This window comes from Rattus norvegicus, chromosome 6 (assembly GCF_036323735.1).
Source record: "Rattus norvegicus strain BN/NHsdMcwi chromosome 6, GRCr8, whole genome shotgun sequence".
NCBI classification, from domain to species: domain Eukaryota; kingdom Metazoa; phylum Chordata; class Mammalia; order Rodentia; family Muridae; genus Rattus; species Rattus norvegicus.
Window position 1 is genome coordinate 31,443,246 of NC_086024.1, and position 17,048 is coordinate 31,460,293.

The 17,048-nt window shown below is 50.0% G+C and overlaps 1 protein-coding gene and 1 long non-coding RNA gene across 3 annotated transcripts; one reads left to right on the plus strand and one right to left on the minus strand.

Moving 5' to 3' along the window:
* Nucleotides 1–2,492: 2,492 nt before the first annotated feature.
* Slc35f6 (solute carrier family 35, member F6) lies at nt 2,493–14,335 on the minus strand. Of its 2 annotated transcripts, none has more exons than XM_063261632.1 (6): nt 10,888–11,263; nt 7,219–7,291; nt 6,386–6,557; nt 5,962–6,174; nt 5,249–5,359; nt 2,493–4,748 (listed from the first exon to the last, which is right to left on the minus strand). In XM_063261632.1, exons 1-6 carry the CDS (start codon nt 11,067–11,069, stop codon nt 4,276–4,278), a joined length of 1,224 nt encoding a protein of 407 aa, XP_063117702.1. In that variant the 5' UTR covers nt 11,070–11,263; the 3' UTR covers nt 2,493–4,275.
* A 107-nt stretch (nt 14,336–14,442) lies between these two features.
* On the plus strand, nt 14,443–16,602 carry LOC134479332 (uncharacterized). Its single transcript, XR_010052507.1, has 2 exons — nt 14,443–14,627; nt 16,198–16,602. It is a non-coding gene; the product is annotated as an uncharacterized LOC134479332 (long non-coding RNA).
* Nucleotides 16,603–17,048: the final 446 nt, after the last annotated feature.

Genomic DNA, 17,048 nt, shown 5'->3' on the forward strand with positions numbered 1-17,048 from the left:
AAAGACCCTGCATCAAAATCAAAAGTAAAAAGAGTCCCTTGCTCCCTACAAGTGCACCCACCTACTGTGCTTGAGAAAGGCTTCTCACCTCTGGGGAGGCTCCTGAGGTTGGTCGGCCGGGTAGGCATCCTGGGAGTTAAGAGTTCATTCATGGCCTCGGGTTCATCAGGATGCTCTTCCGCCTGAGTTCTCCATGAGCTACCTAGAGGCCCTGAGGGTTTAGCCAATAAGCTCCTCTTCCTTGGCATTCCTCCCTGCAAAAGGTATTTAATCCCTGGTTCACCCTGAGGAGTATGCATTCATTTTCCACGATAGATGGTTGATACAATGGTATGGATAAACATGGATTGTTTCTACCATTGAGACTGCTGTGGGGGAGCATGGAGAAGGCCTTCACCTAGAGAGCTAAATTTCCCATAGAAGACCCATCTGTGCCCCTAGACAACCTCTGCTACCTTTGCCAATGAGCTAACCTGGGCTCACCCTCTGCCTGTGAGCCCCCAGTGGTCCTGGCCTCGTTGCAGGCTCATGGACCCCCAATCCTTTGTTTCCGACTCTGCTGTGCAACACTCTACCAGGGACTAGATGTCTGGAGGTCAGAACCCCAACTTTGGCTTCCCACGTCTCAGACTGACTCTTCCCTGAAGCCCAGCACCCAACCCTGTTTACCCTGCTCTAATACTACTGGCATAGGCTGGGGACTGCATTTCCTTGAAGTTGTCTTGTAGAGTCTACACGCATATGCAAGAAGATGTATAGACATCTGCTTATACACATGTACTTGAACATGCATATATATATATATATATATATATATATATATATATATACATATATTCACATACATTTAAAAAGGAGATAAGGTTCACTAAAGTTGATTCTGCCCCTTTCTGCCCATGTGGCTCAAATGATCCCAAAGTGGAGGTACACTTGGGACCAATGTACTGCAGACAAATACAGTCTAGAAACAAAATGCCTCTCTGCCTCCTGTGGCAGCAAGGTGTGCTACCCATGGTCCTCAGCTCTTTCTACCCCTGACAACCACTGCTTCCTTCTCTACCACTTCTGAAGGAAAACTACTTTAAACTCGACTGCTACAAAGCTCCCTTGTTGAGATTGGGCTGAAGGGGATACTTTGGATCCTGGAGTGATTACAGAGAATTCCATTGGACATGGCCACAGGGGAGGGGGGCACTTACACGGCAGCCTATGCTGCAGCTCCTTGGAGCACTCAGGCGGAGGAGCATCCTGATGAACCCGAGGCCATAAATGAACTCTTAACTCCCAGGATGCCTACCCGGCTGACCAACCTCAGGAGCCTCCCCAGAGGTGAGAAGCCTTTCTCAAGCACAGTAGGTGGGTGCACTTGTAGGGAGCAAGGGACAGGTTAGACTGCAAAAGCCCATGTGTCCTCATTTCTGGGTTATTGGTTTTTTGTGGCAAAGAACACAGTTACTCCATAGAAGTCATAGATGGCAGCATTACAGAACGGAGCTCAATGCTACACTCACACTTTTGATTAAGATTTCAAGAGTGAATCATGAGCTTCTATGGGTCACTGCTCCCAAACCCCAAACGCTAAGGATGTTAGTGTTTTGTTTACTATTGAGCTGCCACTAGGCCATTCCCATAAGCAATGACAGGATTAAGAGCCGGAGAGCCATAGTGGCTCTGCCTCAGAACTCAGTTTCCCCATGTCTAAAAAAGTGTTCAATGTTCAAGCTGGGTGGTGGTGGCTCACACCTTTAATCCCATTATTCTAGCAGTGGAGGCAGGAAGATCTCTGTGAGTTGGAGGCTAGGCTGGTCTACAAATCGAGTCCGAGGTTCCAGGACAGCCAGGACTGTTACATAGAGAAACCCAATCTCAACCTCTCTCCACAAAAAGTGTTAAAGAATGGTAACCCAGACTTCTAAGATTTCAGACTCCTGCTGATCTTGGGTTTTGAGAGATGTAGGAAGGTGGACGTGGTGACACATGCTTGTTTAGCACAAGTAGGGCAGTCCATGGGCGAGTCTGTCTACCAACTCTGGTCTCTCCATCTGTGGCAGAACGGGATGGGCAAGGAACCAGGGCATCTGGCATTGTTTGTAATAGGTTGTGCCCCCCACCCCGGGGGGGGGCTTTCCATTTTGGGCCAGTGTAGCGCCTTTCAGGATTTTTTGAATTGTTACAACCACATGTGTATGATATATATGTGAATGTGGGTGCATGTGTGCCACAGAATGCATGAATGTCAGAGGACAAATTCAGGACTCAGTTTGCTCCTCCCACTGAGGGTTCTGGGGGTTGAACTCAGGGCTTCAGGCTTTCGAGGCAAGTGCTTTTACCTGTAGCTATAGGGTCTTCACTGTAAGGAGTAAATGACATTTGTACTTTTGACACTCAACATTTTTTCTAGATGATACTTTTAGGCTTGTTTTCTTTCATTAAAAAATGTCTAACGTTGACAATTTTTCATTTCTTCTTAAAAAACAAACTCCAAAACAACATTGTAGGGCCCTGGTTTTTATTTTTGTACAAGACAGCTGCCACTTTCTGTCACCTTGAGTAAATAGGCACAGAATTCCCATTTACTTCTCCCTGTGACAGACTGTAGTCCAGAGAAGCTTGGGGCTCTGGGACTCCGAGCTAACAGAAAGGAAGTTTCCTTCCTTGACACACCATTAGAATCTGTTGGAGTCAAATGCAAGGGCTTTGCTAATCAAGGCCCCTTCCCCTCACAAAGAAAGCTGTTAGTGTTTACTATTGAACTGCCACTTAGGACATCCCCACTTAAAACATCCCCACAGGCAAGGCTGTATGTAATTAAGGGCGGCCAGGGCCCCAGGGCTCCTTCCTGCTGCCTTTCTTCTACCGAGAGTGAGAGCATCTGCAGGGTAACAATATTAGTTTTTTTAGCCCAGTCATAGAAAGCCACCCCAAAGGCCCACAGAGACCTGTATAGCAGTGGGCCACACGTGGCTGGTTGGGACACTGGTTCTGTGCGTGCCTCACTTTGCCTCCTGGGAGTGCCTTGGCTTTTCCCTTTGCAGATATCATGAGAGGGAGTGAGGATGAAGCATTTAACCCAGTGCTGGGGATGCCAGCTTACCCACTAAGGAAGACCCCTGGTAAGTATGTCATCCTGTGGACACTATGGGTCTGGATTACTGGGAGTGGGGCCACACTGGCTCTAGGTCTCTCTAACAGTCATGGAGCTTCGGATATAGAGGCCTCTCAGGTCTTTGGCCCAAGCCGGCAGTAAGCACAGATCCCTCTTGCCAACAGGCTTTGGTCTCCTTAGTTTAAAATGGAAGCTTTTCTGGGCAGTGCTTCGCATTCCAGTCTCTCAGCACTTGGGAGGGTGAGGCAGGAAGGCTGAGTGTGAGGAAGTTGAATAGGAAGTTGAATGCTGGTGCTACACAATAAGACTTTCGTTTCAAACAAAACAAAAGAAAACAAAACAAGTTTGTGAAGTGATTTCCAAGGGCTGCCAGGAATGCCCCAGGCAGAGAGGCCTTGGGGTCTGAAGAACAGAACATCAAAACATCAAGGAGGTGTTGGGCATGAAGATGTACACTTTTAATCCGCACTGAGGAAGTAGTAGGTGAATCTCTGTGAGTTTGAGGTTAGCCTGGTCTACATCATGAGTTTCAGGATAGCCAGGGCCATGTAATGGCAAAAACCCCAAGCCAAACCAAAATAAAAATATCAAAGAGCCCACCATGGGGAGGAGGAATACTGGTGTGCAACTCTTTTCTCATACCAGTGACAATCAGAGGCCCACAGGATGCTGGGGCTGCAAGGCACCAAGGACACATTATATACACCTGTGCTGCAAAGCACAGACCTGGGCACGCACAGAGCCTGCAGCTGAGCCAGAAACCAGGTTTTTAGACAGGCTTTGCAGAATAGTCTCTTAGTTCTGGTTTGAACCTGTTAGCTGACTTCTCTGTAGCTTACAGTTCAGAAGCTAGATATTCTACCACAAGTTAGTGTGTAACAGAAATACTAGGGTTGTAATTTCTTGCCATTCAAGTTCGCAATTTTGTTCTAGTGCAGCAGAACTGGGAGGCTGAGAGTGGTTGCCATAGCTGAGCCTGTGGGGGCTGGGTCCCAATATTTCAGGCCTCAGGAATAAAGCAGGACCTGGTGTCCTCCCATCCTCTCCAGCAGCAACTGTGCAGTGGGGTCAGTAGGGATGGGTGGGGTGAGGCCTTGGGACAGGGCACTCACAGCCCACCGGTCTGCATGGCCTCAGCCATCTGGTGGCAATAGAGATCCCACTGCAGCTCAGCTGGTCTCATTGATGGGAGTCCGGCTGTCACCCAGCAGTCTCTCTTGCTCTCCCTCCTGGGTAGGGTGTCGCCAGCGTCTGGACAGGCAGGCTAGCAGTGGTCGGTGCAGCCCGTTGTACAGGGCGGTGCCCATAAGGAGGATGAGGAAACCAAGGATCTGCAGTGGATGGAAGACCTCCCAGCCCAGTGCGAGGGTGAAGGCCCAGATGACCACGGTGCGCAGGGTGTCTAGTACCATGCGGGTGGTGGCACTCAGTTCCTTGGTGACACTGATCCCCGAAAAGTTGAAGAAGGCAATGCTGCTGATGTTACCCAGCAGAGCCAGGGCGATCAGGGGCTGCCGGCCCACCTGGCAGAAGGCATCCAGAGCGTCTTCCAGCACCCCACGAGGGTTGCCACTAAAGGAGGCAGTGGGGATGTAGTACATGGGCACCAGCAGTAGGGAGAGGATCACAAAGCCGAAGAAGCCTGGGGGAGGCAAACACAGACATCACATTCGCCACCCTGCCTGGGCTCCCAGCACGGCCCACAGGCGCTCTCATCTCTGAATCACCGTCTTTGTTAGGTTCCTGTTGTGCACTCCCGGGGTCTGTCCCTCTGCCCAGTGTCAACCCGATATTGCAACTCACTGGTTTCCAAACTCACCCTGTCAGGAAGCCCCTCTTCCTTCCCCCTGCCTGTTGGAGCTGTGGCTCTGAGAGACTCAGAACTGCCCAGCAATGAGGTACCTGAGTATAACTGGTCAAAGCTCAGATGCACTGTCTGGCCCCTTCCTGGCTGTCAGTCCCTCTAGAAGAGGTGTATGTCTTGCTCATTTTCCTTCTGTCCCTCTCACCTGGCCTGTGCCCCTCTGAGGAATGGAGGCTCACTCTATCAAGCTACCAGCCCACTTTTATGTGTCACAGCACACACTGCCCCAGTAGACCCTTCCCTCCAGCCACTGCTCCCAGGCCTGTGCCCACACGCACCCTCGATGCCCACTGCCTGGAGTGGGTGGATGTTGTGTTTGTAGACAAACTTCTCCTCTAGCACCATCTGGATGGCAATGATGATCTGGGCCATGATGATCAACAAGTCACCTGAGGAAAAGAAGCTCCAGTCAAGCAGGGCACCGGGAACTAGGGTTGTGGGTAGTGATGGGAGAGTCCAGGGACAAAACAGCAAGTCAGCTTCCTGGTTTTTCAGGGTTGAGCATGGGTCCTGACTTCCTGGCCTTGAGGGTAGGACAGCAAGCAGGCCTAGGCTTCCAGAAGGGCCAGAGACCTGCCTTGGCCTGAGACTGCACCTGTGGTAGGTAGGTCCTTCAGGGAGCAGCAGGCTTAAGACAAGACACGTCAGGTTCATCTGTGAACCTGATGGGCTCAGGAGGTCACTTCAGGGTACAGTGTGCTACAGCGGTTCCTGCTGGGTCTGGGTTACTATGATGAGAAAAGCTTGGGACTGGGCATGTGTCAGTGATTGGCCCTTCTGTTCCACAGGACTAGATAGCCTCCTCATGCTGCTTGTCTTCTCTCTTCCTTGGTCCAGTCACACTTCTTCTGGTCTCCCTCATACTTCTACTCATCAAGAGCAGGTATATGACCCAACCCAGGACACATGGACGGCAGGGCCTGGGTGAATCTGTGGGTTAACTTTCTGTAGGCTTCCAGAGGGGAGGGGACAGGAGGAGCAGTTGCCTCACCTGTGATTACTTCACTGAGCTTGTGTTGACTGTCATGCTTGCTCAGGAGGTCAGCCAGGCCAACGACCACCAGTCCCGCAATAGTGATCAGGATGCCCAGCCACTGGCTTGGTACCAGCCTCCGGTCCAGGAAGGCCACTGAGAACAGGCCTGTGAAGATGATCACTGCACCCCGCAGCATCTGGAAGCTTGAGGCACTGGTCATGTTCAGGGCTAGCAAAGAGCAGACTTGATTACTAGCTGTTAAGGGCAGAGGCTGGCTGCCAGCAAGATGTCCCAGGGAGTAGGAACAAGATGAGCTTGCCCTTACTAAGTCTTGGAGAGGCACAAATGAATTCTGTGGGGGAGCCATAGGTGTCGAGGGTGATGTTGACTCTCAGGGAGTCCCTTAAGCATGGCCTCACTGGCCAGGTTACTTACTTACCCACATACATGATGCTAGTCCCAGTCATGTCACATAGGGCTGGGGGCAGGAAAAGTAGGGCGTTGAAGGGCTGCCGGGGCTCTACACTGGAGTCTGATTGTCTTCTGGCTCGGCATTTGAGCAGGTAGAAGGCAGCAAGGCACGAGAACTCTCCCAGGAACATGCCCACTGCCTGCAGGAACAGGACACAAGGAATCTGCACTGAGGCTCTTGGGGTCACCTTTAGTAGTATTGTGTTTTGTTCTAACATAACTGCACTTTAGGCAAGAGCTAACCTAGAACTCCAAAATGTCAAACAGACAAAGGTGGAGCAGCTGTGGGTGGCCAGCCAGGCCACTAGGCCTGTCACAGGGGCCCCAGAACATCTGATTGGACACCCTATGGAGTGTGGCACAGTGTAAAAATCAGCCTGTCAGGCAGACGGTTTCCAATCCAGATATAGAACAGACTCAGACAGTTCAAAGGCTCATGGAAGGCTCGATGGCCACACTGGGGAATAACTTCCAACTCTCAGTCCAGAAATGGGGATCTTTCATGTGCCCATGCCCGTGAAGCTCTGTGCTCAAGGGAGATGCATAGATACTCTTCTCACTGGAGCTAGTGTTTCCACATGTCCACACAGTGAGAGTGTGAGCGCTCAGCAGGACTCATGCAGACCTCCCATAGACAACTAGGCCCTTCCAGGAGTGCTCTCGGAACTCTTGACTCTATTCTGGGAGAGCAGAGAGGTGCATAGCTTTTGGGGAACTATGCTGGCTTAGACTGGGAAAGAGACCAGGTGCAGGGGTGCCTGGATAAAACCCGGGGGATGGGCAGGAGGATTACACTGGTACCTGGACGAAGGGATGCTTGAAGCTGTGCTCCTGGCTTCCTCCACAGCCCTCAGCTTCGAAGTTGTCCGCCCACCTGCAGCAAGAGGGAAGGTCAGACTGGTGGCATGATCAACTGTCCACCTGGCTGGACTCAGTCAGTCCCAGATGACACTGCTTTTCAGAGGAGCCTGTCTCCATGGTTAGGAGTTTTAAGACATACTTCATCAACTTAGAAATCAGATATTACACCAGTGTTGTTTATATGAAACATGTTATGTCCATTGTTCATTACTCCTCAAAAATAAGACTAAACCACCACTTAAAATTTAGTGTATTACACACACTCATGGTAAAAACAAGATTCCCCCTCCCTTTTCTCTTTTTTTCCTGAGACAAGGTCTCACTATACAATCTAGACTTGAACTTGAAATCCTCCTGCCTCAGGTTCCTGAGTGCTGGGATTATAGGAACGTACCAAGATTGGCAGCAAAGTTGCTCTCTCATATCTGATAACTTTATTGTAACTTGTGTGGTGCCTTTTGAAGTCTTTGGATTGTTAAAGGGAACAGTACACAAAAAGTACCAAGAGTCTTTGGTCATCTGGGGAGGAGGCCACACATCTGTAAGCTTAGCATTAAAGAGGTCAAGCCTGATGTGAGCTCAAGATCAGTCTGAGCTACACAGTGAGTTTGAGGCTAGCTTGGACTATGTGTAGAGATCTGCCACCAACCAGCCGGCCGACAGGCCAGCCAACCAGCCAACCAACTAACCAACCAACCAGCTAGCCAGCCAGTCAACCAACCAACTTACCATCCATCCAACCAGCCAGCCAAGCCTCTGGCCTAGAGGGGCACTCTGGTCCAGGAGATCATTAAATCCTTCACAGCCTTGAACGCCTTGCTAATACCTAATACATGTGATACTTGTTACGGCGTAACGTGCCAATGAGAACCACCACAGACAGAGACCAGTGGTGGGACTGGTCCCAATCTAGCCCAGAACCCTTCAGGCAGCTATACCCATCATTCTGAATTGTTGCCACCTGAACACAAAATGGAAGTCATTTCCTCATCCTGGTGCTATACTTTTAGATCACAGACTGACACTTAAGACCTTCCAGACCTAGATCTAGCAGTGTGGCTATTACCCAGAAGCACCCTGGGCTGCTTGTGCAGGTCACATCTAATGCTCATTCTGGTCCCATACTCGCTGAGGTCTGAATCAGTTTAGCAGAGGCCCTTCCGCACTCTCCTCCCGCTGCTCCCTGCACAGCCCGATGTTTTGAGTGACTGACTGAGCCTTCCAGACCGTAGCTTGTGAATGTGATAGATGCTTTGGCCCCAAGCCCAGTGTCCATGAGATTTATTTCCCACAGGTCTGAGGTGGCCTCTGATGATGCAACAGAAACAGTATGGGCCTGCCTTGTGGGAAGTTAGCTGGCCGGCTGCCTAGTTGAAACTTTCTCTTTAAGAGCAGTTATGCTTTCTCTACAAGGTAGGCCTGGTTTGTCTGGACAGGTATTGCTTGGCTGGCTTCTGACTAGAGAAATGGGATCTCTTTGTATCAAAGAACCTATCCAACCAAGGGACTAGGTGTCAGTTACCAACACAGTGCGAGTCTTCAGGCCTGGGAGGAGACAAGAGTAGGGGTCTTGGCTCACAATGCATGTTTCACAGACAAGGTCCCAAATCCATCCTCAAAGTGTCTGAGGATGACAGCTATGCCCCTTAAAGTCAGATGGCTCTTTGATGCCTGGCCCTGCTTCCTCAACAACTCTTTAGCCTAAAAGACTTTTTATTTTCTCCTATGAGACAGGGTCTCAATAGGTAGCCCTGGCTGGCTAAAAACTCACAATGAGGACCAGACTGGTCCCAAACTCACACAAATCCACTTGCCTCTGCTGGAGTCAAAGGCATGCACCACCACAAACATGTTTTTTAACAGGTAACTCTTTGAGCCCTGCCTGTGCCAGGCCTGTGTAGAGCACACTGCACAGGTGGTGTAATTAAGCCTTATAAGGACTGTCGCTTTCAGAGGGCGACTCAGGCTCAGGATGCAGAGGGAAGTTTGGGTTTTCCCAGCTGACAACGTGCACACCTGTGGTCAAGCCCTGATGCAGCTATCAGAAACACAGAGAACACACACAGGTCGGTGTTCTGTCACACACAACTGGGCTCCAGAGATTCCCAGGCCAACACTGACAGGTGTCAAACTAGTAGATAACACAAGCCCTAAAAGCCAGGCCTCGGGGGGTTCAGTACACACCCCTTCAAGTCCTTTCCCCTTCCCATTCCCCAGGCATCAGAACCACCTTGCCCTGGGTGGGGTCAGTGTGGTCTCACTGGGCTGCTTACACGTTCCTGGGGGAGCTGTTGGCGTTCCTTCTAGGCTCCACCCCACAGTTAGCTGGCAACAGCCAGGCAGGCCTGGCTTACTATAAAAGGGGCTGGGGGCTAGAGTGATGGCTCAGTGGTTAAGAGCACTGACTGTTCTTCCAGAGGACCTGAGTTCAATTCCCAGCAACCACGTGGTGGCTCACAACCATCTGTAATGAGATCTGATGCCCTCTTCTGGTGTGTCTGAAGACATTACAGTGTACTTATATATAATAAATAAATAAATTTAAAAGGGGGGGGCTGTTTGCCTCCTCCTAGCCTTAATCTCTTACTCTGACTCTTTTCTCCCCGACCCCTTTGTTCCTCTCTCCCCTCCTTCCCTCACTCTTTCCTCCCTTCCCAACTCCCTTCCCCATGCCCTAAATAAACTCTGTTCTACACTATATCCATGGTATGGCTGGTACTTCAGGGGAAGGGAAGCCAAGGAACCCCTCCTACCTCACCATACCATGCTTCTATCAAACACATCCACAGCTCTTTTTCTTCTTTACAAAACACAACGCACGCAGTGACCCACTGCTACCCGAGACAGATGAGGCTAAAGGGGTTCTGCATGGTGTCTCCGAAGTTTCACAGCCATGACATGTGGAAGCAAAAGAAACTTAGCTCTCATCCTGCAAAAACCCTTATTCGACATATGGAGATGTCTAGGGTCCAAGATGGGCCACAGGACTCACAGTAAACGACTGGGCTAGTAGCCAGGGCTGGTATTGGAGATGCTAACGTCCAGTTTCTGTGCCTTCACCCTTCAACTTTTCCCAGCCTTCTTACTCTAGACTGTTTCTCCTGAGGTGAGGAGAGAGGCAGCCCTGCAGGTGGGCCTCCATTTCCTCTAGACACCTTCATGTGAAACCTTAGGGGGGGGATTCCCTCAGCTGGCAGAGGCCAGCTTCCCTCAGGGTTCCCCGAGTGTCACCAGGCAGGCTGTGGGGTGGCTAACTCTGCTGGGCGGTGAGTCACTTGGAGGAGACTTCCCTTGCTTACACTCAAAGCTCAGCATTCTAGTGGTGCACCCAGGGGTGACAGACACTGAATTAGTGTCTGAAATGTCCAGTCACTGCTGATTCCTGCACAATTGGTGCCACTTCCTCCTGAACCCACAGGTTGTCCAAGTAGTGAGACAGCTTCTTTGTCTCATCCAGGGGTCTCAGAAGGGCTGTGATTTCCCCATGAGAGGGTACATGGTTGGGGAACCCTCCAGTGCTGTTGGTGAGACCTTCCTGCAGTTTTGTGGGGGAACAGGGCAGAGATTCTCATGACAAATCTGATGTTCTCTCCATTCCTCTGCACTGACCTCCTGACAGGCTCTCTCAAGCTGCTCCACACTGAAGCAACAATGCCAAGCCATTCACAGAACCCAAAGGGTAGGTGCTGAAGACAAAAGCTGAAGGGACGGCGGGAGCTTCTTCTCTCAGGGGCCTGGTGATGCAGCACAGGGTCTCCAGCCCACAGGTGGAGGAGGCAAGCCAGGTTCATAAGCCCTCCCTGGCTGGGTAGGCTCTTCAACCCCCTGAAGCTGAGGTGGGGGTTGCCTCAGGAGCAGCTTAGGAGGGAGCTTTGAGGGTCTGTTTGACTTTGGTTCTTCTTGTGAGAACCTTAGCGGCATCTGGACACCGAGGCTCTGGAATGGGACCGGCCAGGAGCACCGAATCAGGCAGACAGGCTGGCTCAAAAATACAGTCAGCAGAAGTGGCTGGTGAGGGGACAAGGAAACAGACACTGAAAGGAGAAGCAAAACTTCCCAGGCAGGGAGCTTAGCCAACACTCAGAGAGGGGTGCAGGATTATTCAAGGTTGCAGTGTGGGCTTTTCTCCTTATGGACATGTGATATAGCTCTCTGTCGTCCTCTAAAGCATGCTGAGTGGGTAGAAGAGAGCTGACCAGTGGTCCCTGCAGAGGTGGCCAATCTCTAGGGAGGGCAGCAGTGAGCTCCTTATGCAGGAGACACTGGCCAGGTCCACCAGAGGCTCTTAAAATGAGCAAGTGGGAAGACTGACAGGATTCCCCGACCAGGGTAGAGGCTTGCTGTCTAGTCCCATGAGGAGGGTACCCTGGAGGTGGGGGGTGGAAGTAGAAGATGCCATCTATAGGATTACCCATTCTAGACACAGTGGGGAGATAGGAAGCCCACAGAGCCAGGACTTTGGGGACAGTCCTAATGACTAGGATGGGGATGGGACTAATGTCCAGGCCTGGGTACCAATCCCTACTGATATCAGTAAGCGAAGTCACAAAGAGCAACCTCTTTTGTAAATTGTAGGGATCTGACTGGATGACTCTTGTTCATAACAATAATGAAATGCCCATGGGCTTGGTGGTGTACGACTGTATGCGTACAACTGTACTTGGGAGGTGAAGGCAGGAAGATCCTGTGCTCAAGGCCAGCTAGAGACTACACAGTGAAACCCTTGTTTCAAAAGATAAACAGATAACCAGCAAGTCTTCCAAAATTAATGGTAAGGTATCCGCCCTACCTGGTAGTTAGGGTATGGATTCTAGAGTTGGAACACTTGGACTCAGACTGAAATCATCACTTGGGAACTGAGTTGGAGTTGCACATGACTTTCTGTGCCTCGGTTTCCCATCTAGGGATGATGAACCCATCTACTTCCCTCCCCAAGATCACGGGAAAGGATACCAAGGTAGTTGGCCTGTAACTTGGTAGGCCTGGGTGCTGTGTACTGGCTGCCCTGGCTGTACCCAGTGGGAACTACTGGCCAGCAATGCCATTTTTAACCAGTATCCGCCTCCTGGTGAGCATGTGGCTTCCTTCTCCCAGAGTATCTTTTCTCATTGTTTCCTTTAGAACCACGTTTACAGTCCAGCTCTGGGCCCCATCTTAGGATGGGGTTGGTGCTCCTGAGAGGCCACACAAAAGGTGATGGGCTAAGGACAGGATCAAAGGTTAAGGCACTCACCGGGAGTCCTTCTGACTCTCCAGCAGCCTCAAAGGGTGGGGCTTCCTGGACTGAGGATCCCTTGGCTTCCTGCCTGACCGGTTTGGAGGAGGTTTTCAAAGGAACGACTGAGTCAGCTTGGTTTATCTAAGCAGTAGATGACCATTTGGATTCTTCCTGGGGACAGCAGCCTGGACAGGCTACTAGCCACTCTGAACATTAGGAGCAGTCCTTGGCTGGTATGAGAATTTCATCACAAGACACCCAGAGATAAGCCCATGGACTGCATAGGTCCAAAGACTGCATGGGTTCCATAGATTGTGCCCTCCTACAGGGGACTGGACTGGAGGGGCCCATGTCACTGGTACACATGTACACATCTGTCTCTTCCACCACGATATTAAATATCTCAGAGACAGGGACTTTATCCTGGTCAATTCTCCTCCTCCACACTGTAGCTGCCTTACAGTCACCTGATGAGTGTCTGCTTCTCCCTTGAACACTTCACAGCTTTGAAAGACTTTGTCAGACACAAGAAGCCTGAGAAGTAAATAAGAAATGGCTATGCAAGGTTCACAGCCAGCTTCTCAATGCACAGAGGCCCAGGAAACCTTGAGCGAAGCCCTGAAGGCCTTTTACCAGGAGCCACTACACCAACTCTCCTCCTAGCCAGGCCCAGTAAGACTGAGGCTGGACTTGGAGAGGAGCAGTGTGGCCCATGCGCACGCACGCACACACTGGACAAAGGGCAGATGCTACCGGCACACTGAGGATTTTGGAGGGTAAATAGACTAAGAGAGGCCTTGCCCAGAGGTGGAGGCAGATAAACTGACAAAGAACTGACACGTTAAAGCAGAGGCCTGTAACGGAGGAGACCATGTTGGATTTCTCAGCTTTGAAGACTGTTACTCCCACACACCAGAGTGGAAGGACCTAGCTACCATTCTGGTTTGTGTTAAGGACTCCCTCTCCCAGATAGACACTTTCTTTGATCCTGGAGGTCAGTCAGCCTTGTGGCTTCATTTTGAGACTGGTTTGTACCACCCGCCTCTCTGGATGGCACTTTCTAGGTGTTCTCATCATAGGCAGAGCCACAGAGTGGCTCCCAGCCTCGAGGAAACCTTTGGGTTTACCACACTGATTCTGTCTCTTTGCAATTCTCCCACTTTCAACAAGTCACTCCTCAGGTGGTGTGCCCTGATTATTGAGGGGAAAAGTTCAGGTGGGCATCATTTGATGCTGTCAACAAGCCACTTGGAGTTGGCCCTTTTCTTTCCTGCCTCCAAACCTCTGCCACATTAGAGTCCTAACTAAGCATCAAGTTGTAGTCTAATTCCTTTATTTCCTCATGATCGACCCCATAGCCACCTCCTAATGGCTTGCCTATCCCTTCAGCTCGGCCACTCCTGGAGCACCGGTGCTTCTTCTGCAGACCCCCAGCCCCTAACGAAGTCTCTCAGTCTGTGACCGCAGCGCCAAGAGCGCCGCCGGGAAAAACTGATCTAACCCTTCGGTTCAAAGACGAGGAAACTGAGGCTAGGAGATAGAAGTGATCGCGAATCAAAGTGGCGTTCAGATGCCCGCTTTCTTCCGGCCTCTCACCTCTTCGTCCACACCAGCGTGACTGAGACTGAGCTCTCGGTAATGTGGAGAGCTGGTGGGGTTGGAGAGAGGGGACGGGCGGGATGTCCGTACCCACCGGCCCAGCAGGTCCCTCCCGGCCTGACCCAGACTCACTTTGCTGAAAGCGTGTTGATGGAGCCGGTGACCAGCATGAGCCCGGCCAGGAACAACTGGTACTTTGTCCAGGCCATAGTGGTGGACACCGGAGACCACCTAAACCAGCAGCTCCAACACGGGTCACCCGGGATGTGGTGTCTTCTACTCAAGAGCTTCCGGGCCGGGAGTCACATGACCCCGCTGGTCCCGCCCCCACCCGCTAGCCCCGCCCCGGAGCTGCCACTGGTCTGCTGTTGGCGAGCTGGAGAAGCTAGTGTTGCAAGGTCCCAGGCTAAGGCCACCAGATTTTCTTTTCTTTTCCTTTGCTCATCTTTTTCTTTTTGCGCTTCTAGTGTCTCGTGCTGCTGAGCGAGCCTTGTACTTTTGCAGCGTACATTCCCAGCCCCTTGGCTTTCTGGTTTGTAAAATGGGCTCTTGGGGTCATGTAGAGATGTTTAGGCGATCTTAGAGCATTTTGTAAACAGCTTTGAGAGGTTGAGACTGGCTACTTGGTAATAGTTACAGAATGGAATCTCCTTTCTCCAGGATCTCCAGAGAACTGGAGGCCTGGGAGAGATGTCCCTAGGGATCCCAGCCTGTTAAATTGCTCTCATCTTTCAGTAAAGGGGCATTAGAATCAAGTTCTAGCTTTCAGTAGGGTGTTAAACAGCTAAAACTAAAAAGCACAAACTGGGTGTGCATTCCCAGCACTTGAAAAGTGAAGGCAGGATGATCAGGAGCTCAGGGCCAGTTTCCACTCTAAGGAGTCTGAGACCAGCCTGAGTAACTAATTAAACTAATAATTAAAATGAAAACCTAAACCCAGAGAAACCCAAGGATTTAAGGTTAGCTTATGAGTGGCAGTAGTGTGTGTGTGTGTGTGTGTGTGTGTGTGTGTGTGTGTGTGTGTCTTGGGGGTGTGGACTCCGATGAAACGCAATGGCTTTTGTATAGTTCCTGCGTTAAGCTTCCCTAGGACCCCTATAAATACTGTTCAGAAGCATTCCTACAGAAAGTTCAGACCTTGGTTTGTGTGTAGAGGATTTCCAGCATTTAATTAATTAGTATTTGAAATAAGATCTTGTTATATAAGGCAGAAAGCTCACTAGGTACTCCAAGATGGTCTCCAGTTTACAACTGGCTATTAATTTGTTTAGAAAATACATTTATTTATTTGTGTATGTATTGGAGGGCACTTTCAAGGTGTGGTGCATGTGGAGGTCAGAGGACAACTTAGGGGAGTGGGTTCTCAGCTGCTAGCTACCTACCTTCTTGTTCCTTGTCGATGTGATCCGCAGCTCATGCCCAACCACAGGTAAAAACAAAATAACCCAAAACCCCCTTGATGGCCATTTGACCTACTACACATATTCCCTCTGTTTCTGAAGACCCTATTACTGCAGGTATAAATAAAAAGGGTCTCTTGACCACTTTTGAGACCACTTTTGCCTTGAACTTATGAACATGGATAGTGTAGGTTCAGAAAAAAAAATCTTCAAGGGACTGTAACATCTGTTTTGGAAGATGAGACAGAGATGTATTCTAAGTGGAGTCTTGAACAAAATTATAGGAGGCTATCATACAGAGAGGGAAACATTTTTCATGCAAGAAGAGTCATGTGTTGGATAGCTCTTGGACCTGTAGAACATTCCAGAATCTTTCTTCACCAGAGTATGCCCTTTTCAGTGAAGCCAGAGAGAAAAGATCCAAGAAGTAACTTCTTGTCCCCCATGGAGCTATGTGTCCCCCATAGGATTTTTAGTTTTGTGTCATTTCAAAGGAAGTTGAAAGGAAAATTATACGAATTTAAGGTTTAAAAATATAAAATTAAAAGAGTAAGCCCCGAAAGCCACAAACTCAGGAGTAGCAGGCCATAAAGATAAAGAAAAGAAATACAAGAGAACTACTTTGCTTCTCACCCGGTGTGAGTAACTGTACTTTGTTCTGCCCCTGTGATGTTTATTTAAGCCCCTACTTGTGCTTTCCAGCCATTGCATCCTGCAGAGAGCACTCCAAGAAACCGGTGGCCCAAGCCTAACCAGAGGTGTTTCAAATACAGATGCTTCATCAGTTTTGACAAACTTTTAAAAATAATGAGGACCTGAAGACCCTACCCTTCTCCTGATTTAGTAGCTCTGTTCCAGGAACCAGGGGGCCATAAAACCTTCTGACGTCCCCTTATCTCCTGGAGCCATAAAACGATCCTGTAACTTGTGGTGCCTTCCCCTTTGACATCCCCCATCCCCTGGGCTCACAGCCTCTGCCTTTAAATACTCTTTTTCCCAGCCTCTCGGGGCCGACACCTCTGTCTCCTGCGTGGGATACGTGTCGGCCCGGAGATCTCTGTAATAGGTCTCCATAATAAACCTCGCCTTTGCTTATCACATCCAAAATGGTCTCTCTGTGTCTGGGGTCCGCGATTTCCCAAGACTTGAGTAAGGGTCTCTCTGCGTGGGATCTTTCAAAGTAATAATTTATCCAGAACTGTTTCCTGGGACATGGAAGACTTAGACGAAACACAACTGTGTCCTAAAGGGACACCATCCGCCAAGTACCCTCCCGATGGGAGGCAGTTCTTAGTGACCAAAGTAGGACTCTGGACGATTTTTCCATAGGTTCAGGCCAAGGATACTTGCCTAACATAAACATTACTAATGACATTGGTGTCACTAGCCCGACATGATGTCACAAGTAGAACAGTGTTTGTCTCTAGAGCCGCATTAGAAAGTGAATTTTAATGTATTATATCATGCTGTAAGCATTCATCAGACAACTGTCTCTGGAGTCTGGGACACAGGAGGATTTATTGACAGAGACACATAGAGCCCACCAAGTGTAA

Coding starts and splice junctions, on each gene's coding strand:
- Slc35f6 (XM_063261632.1), bottom strand. CDS start 11,069: ATGAACCTGGCTTGCCTCCTCCACCTGTGGGCTGGAGACCCTGTGCTG. Junction 6,558..7,218: donor TCAAGCATCCCTTCGTCCAG/GTACCAGTGTAA, acceptor CTGTTCCTGCAG/GCAGTGGGCATGTTCCTGGG. Junction 6,175..6,385: donor GACTAGCATCATGTATGTGG/GTAAGTAAGTAA, acceptor GCTCTTTGCTAG/CCCTGAACATGACCAGTGCC.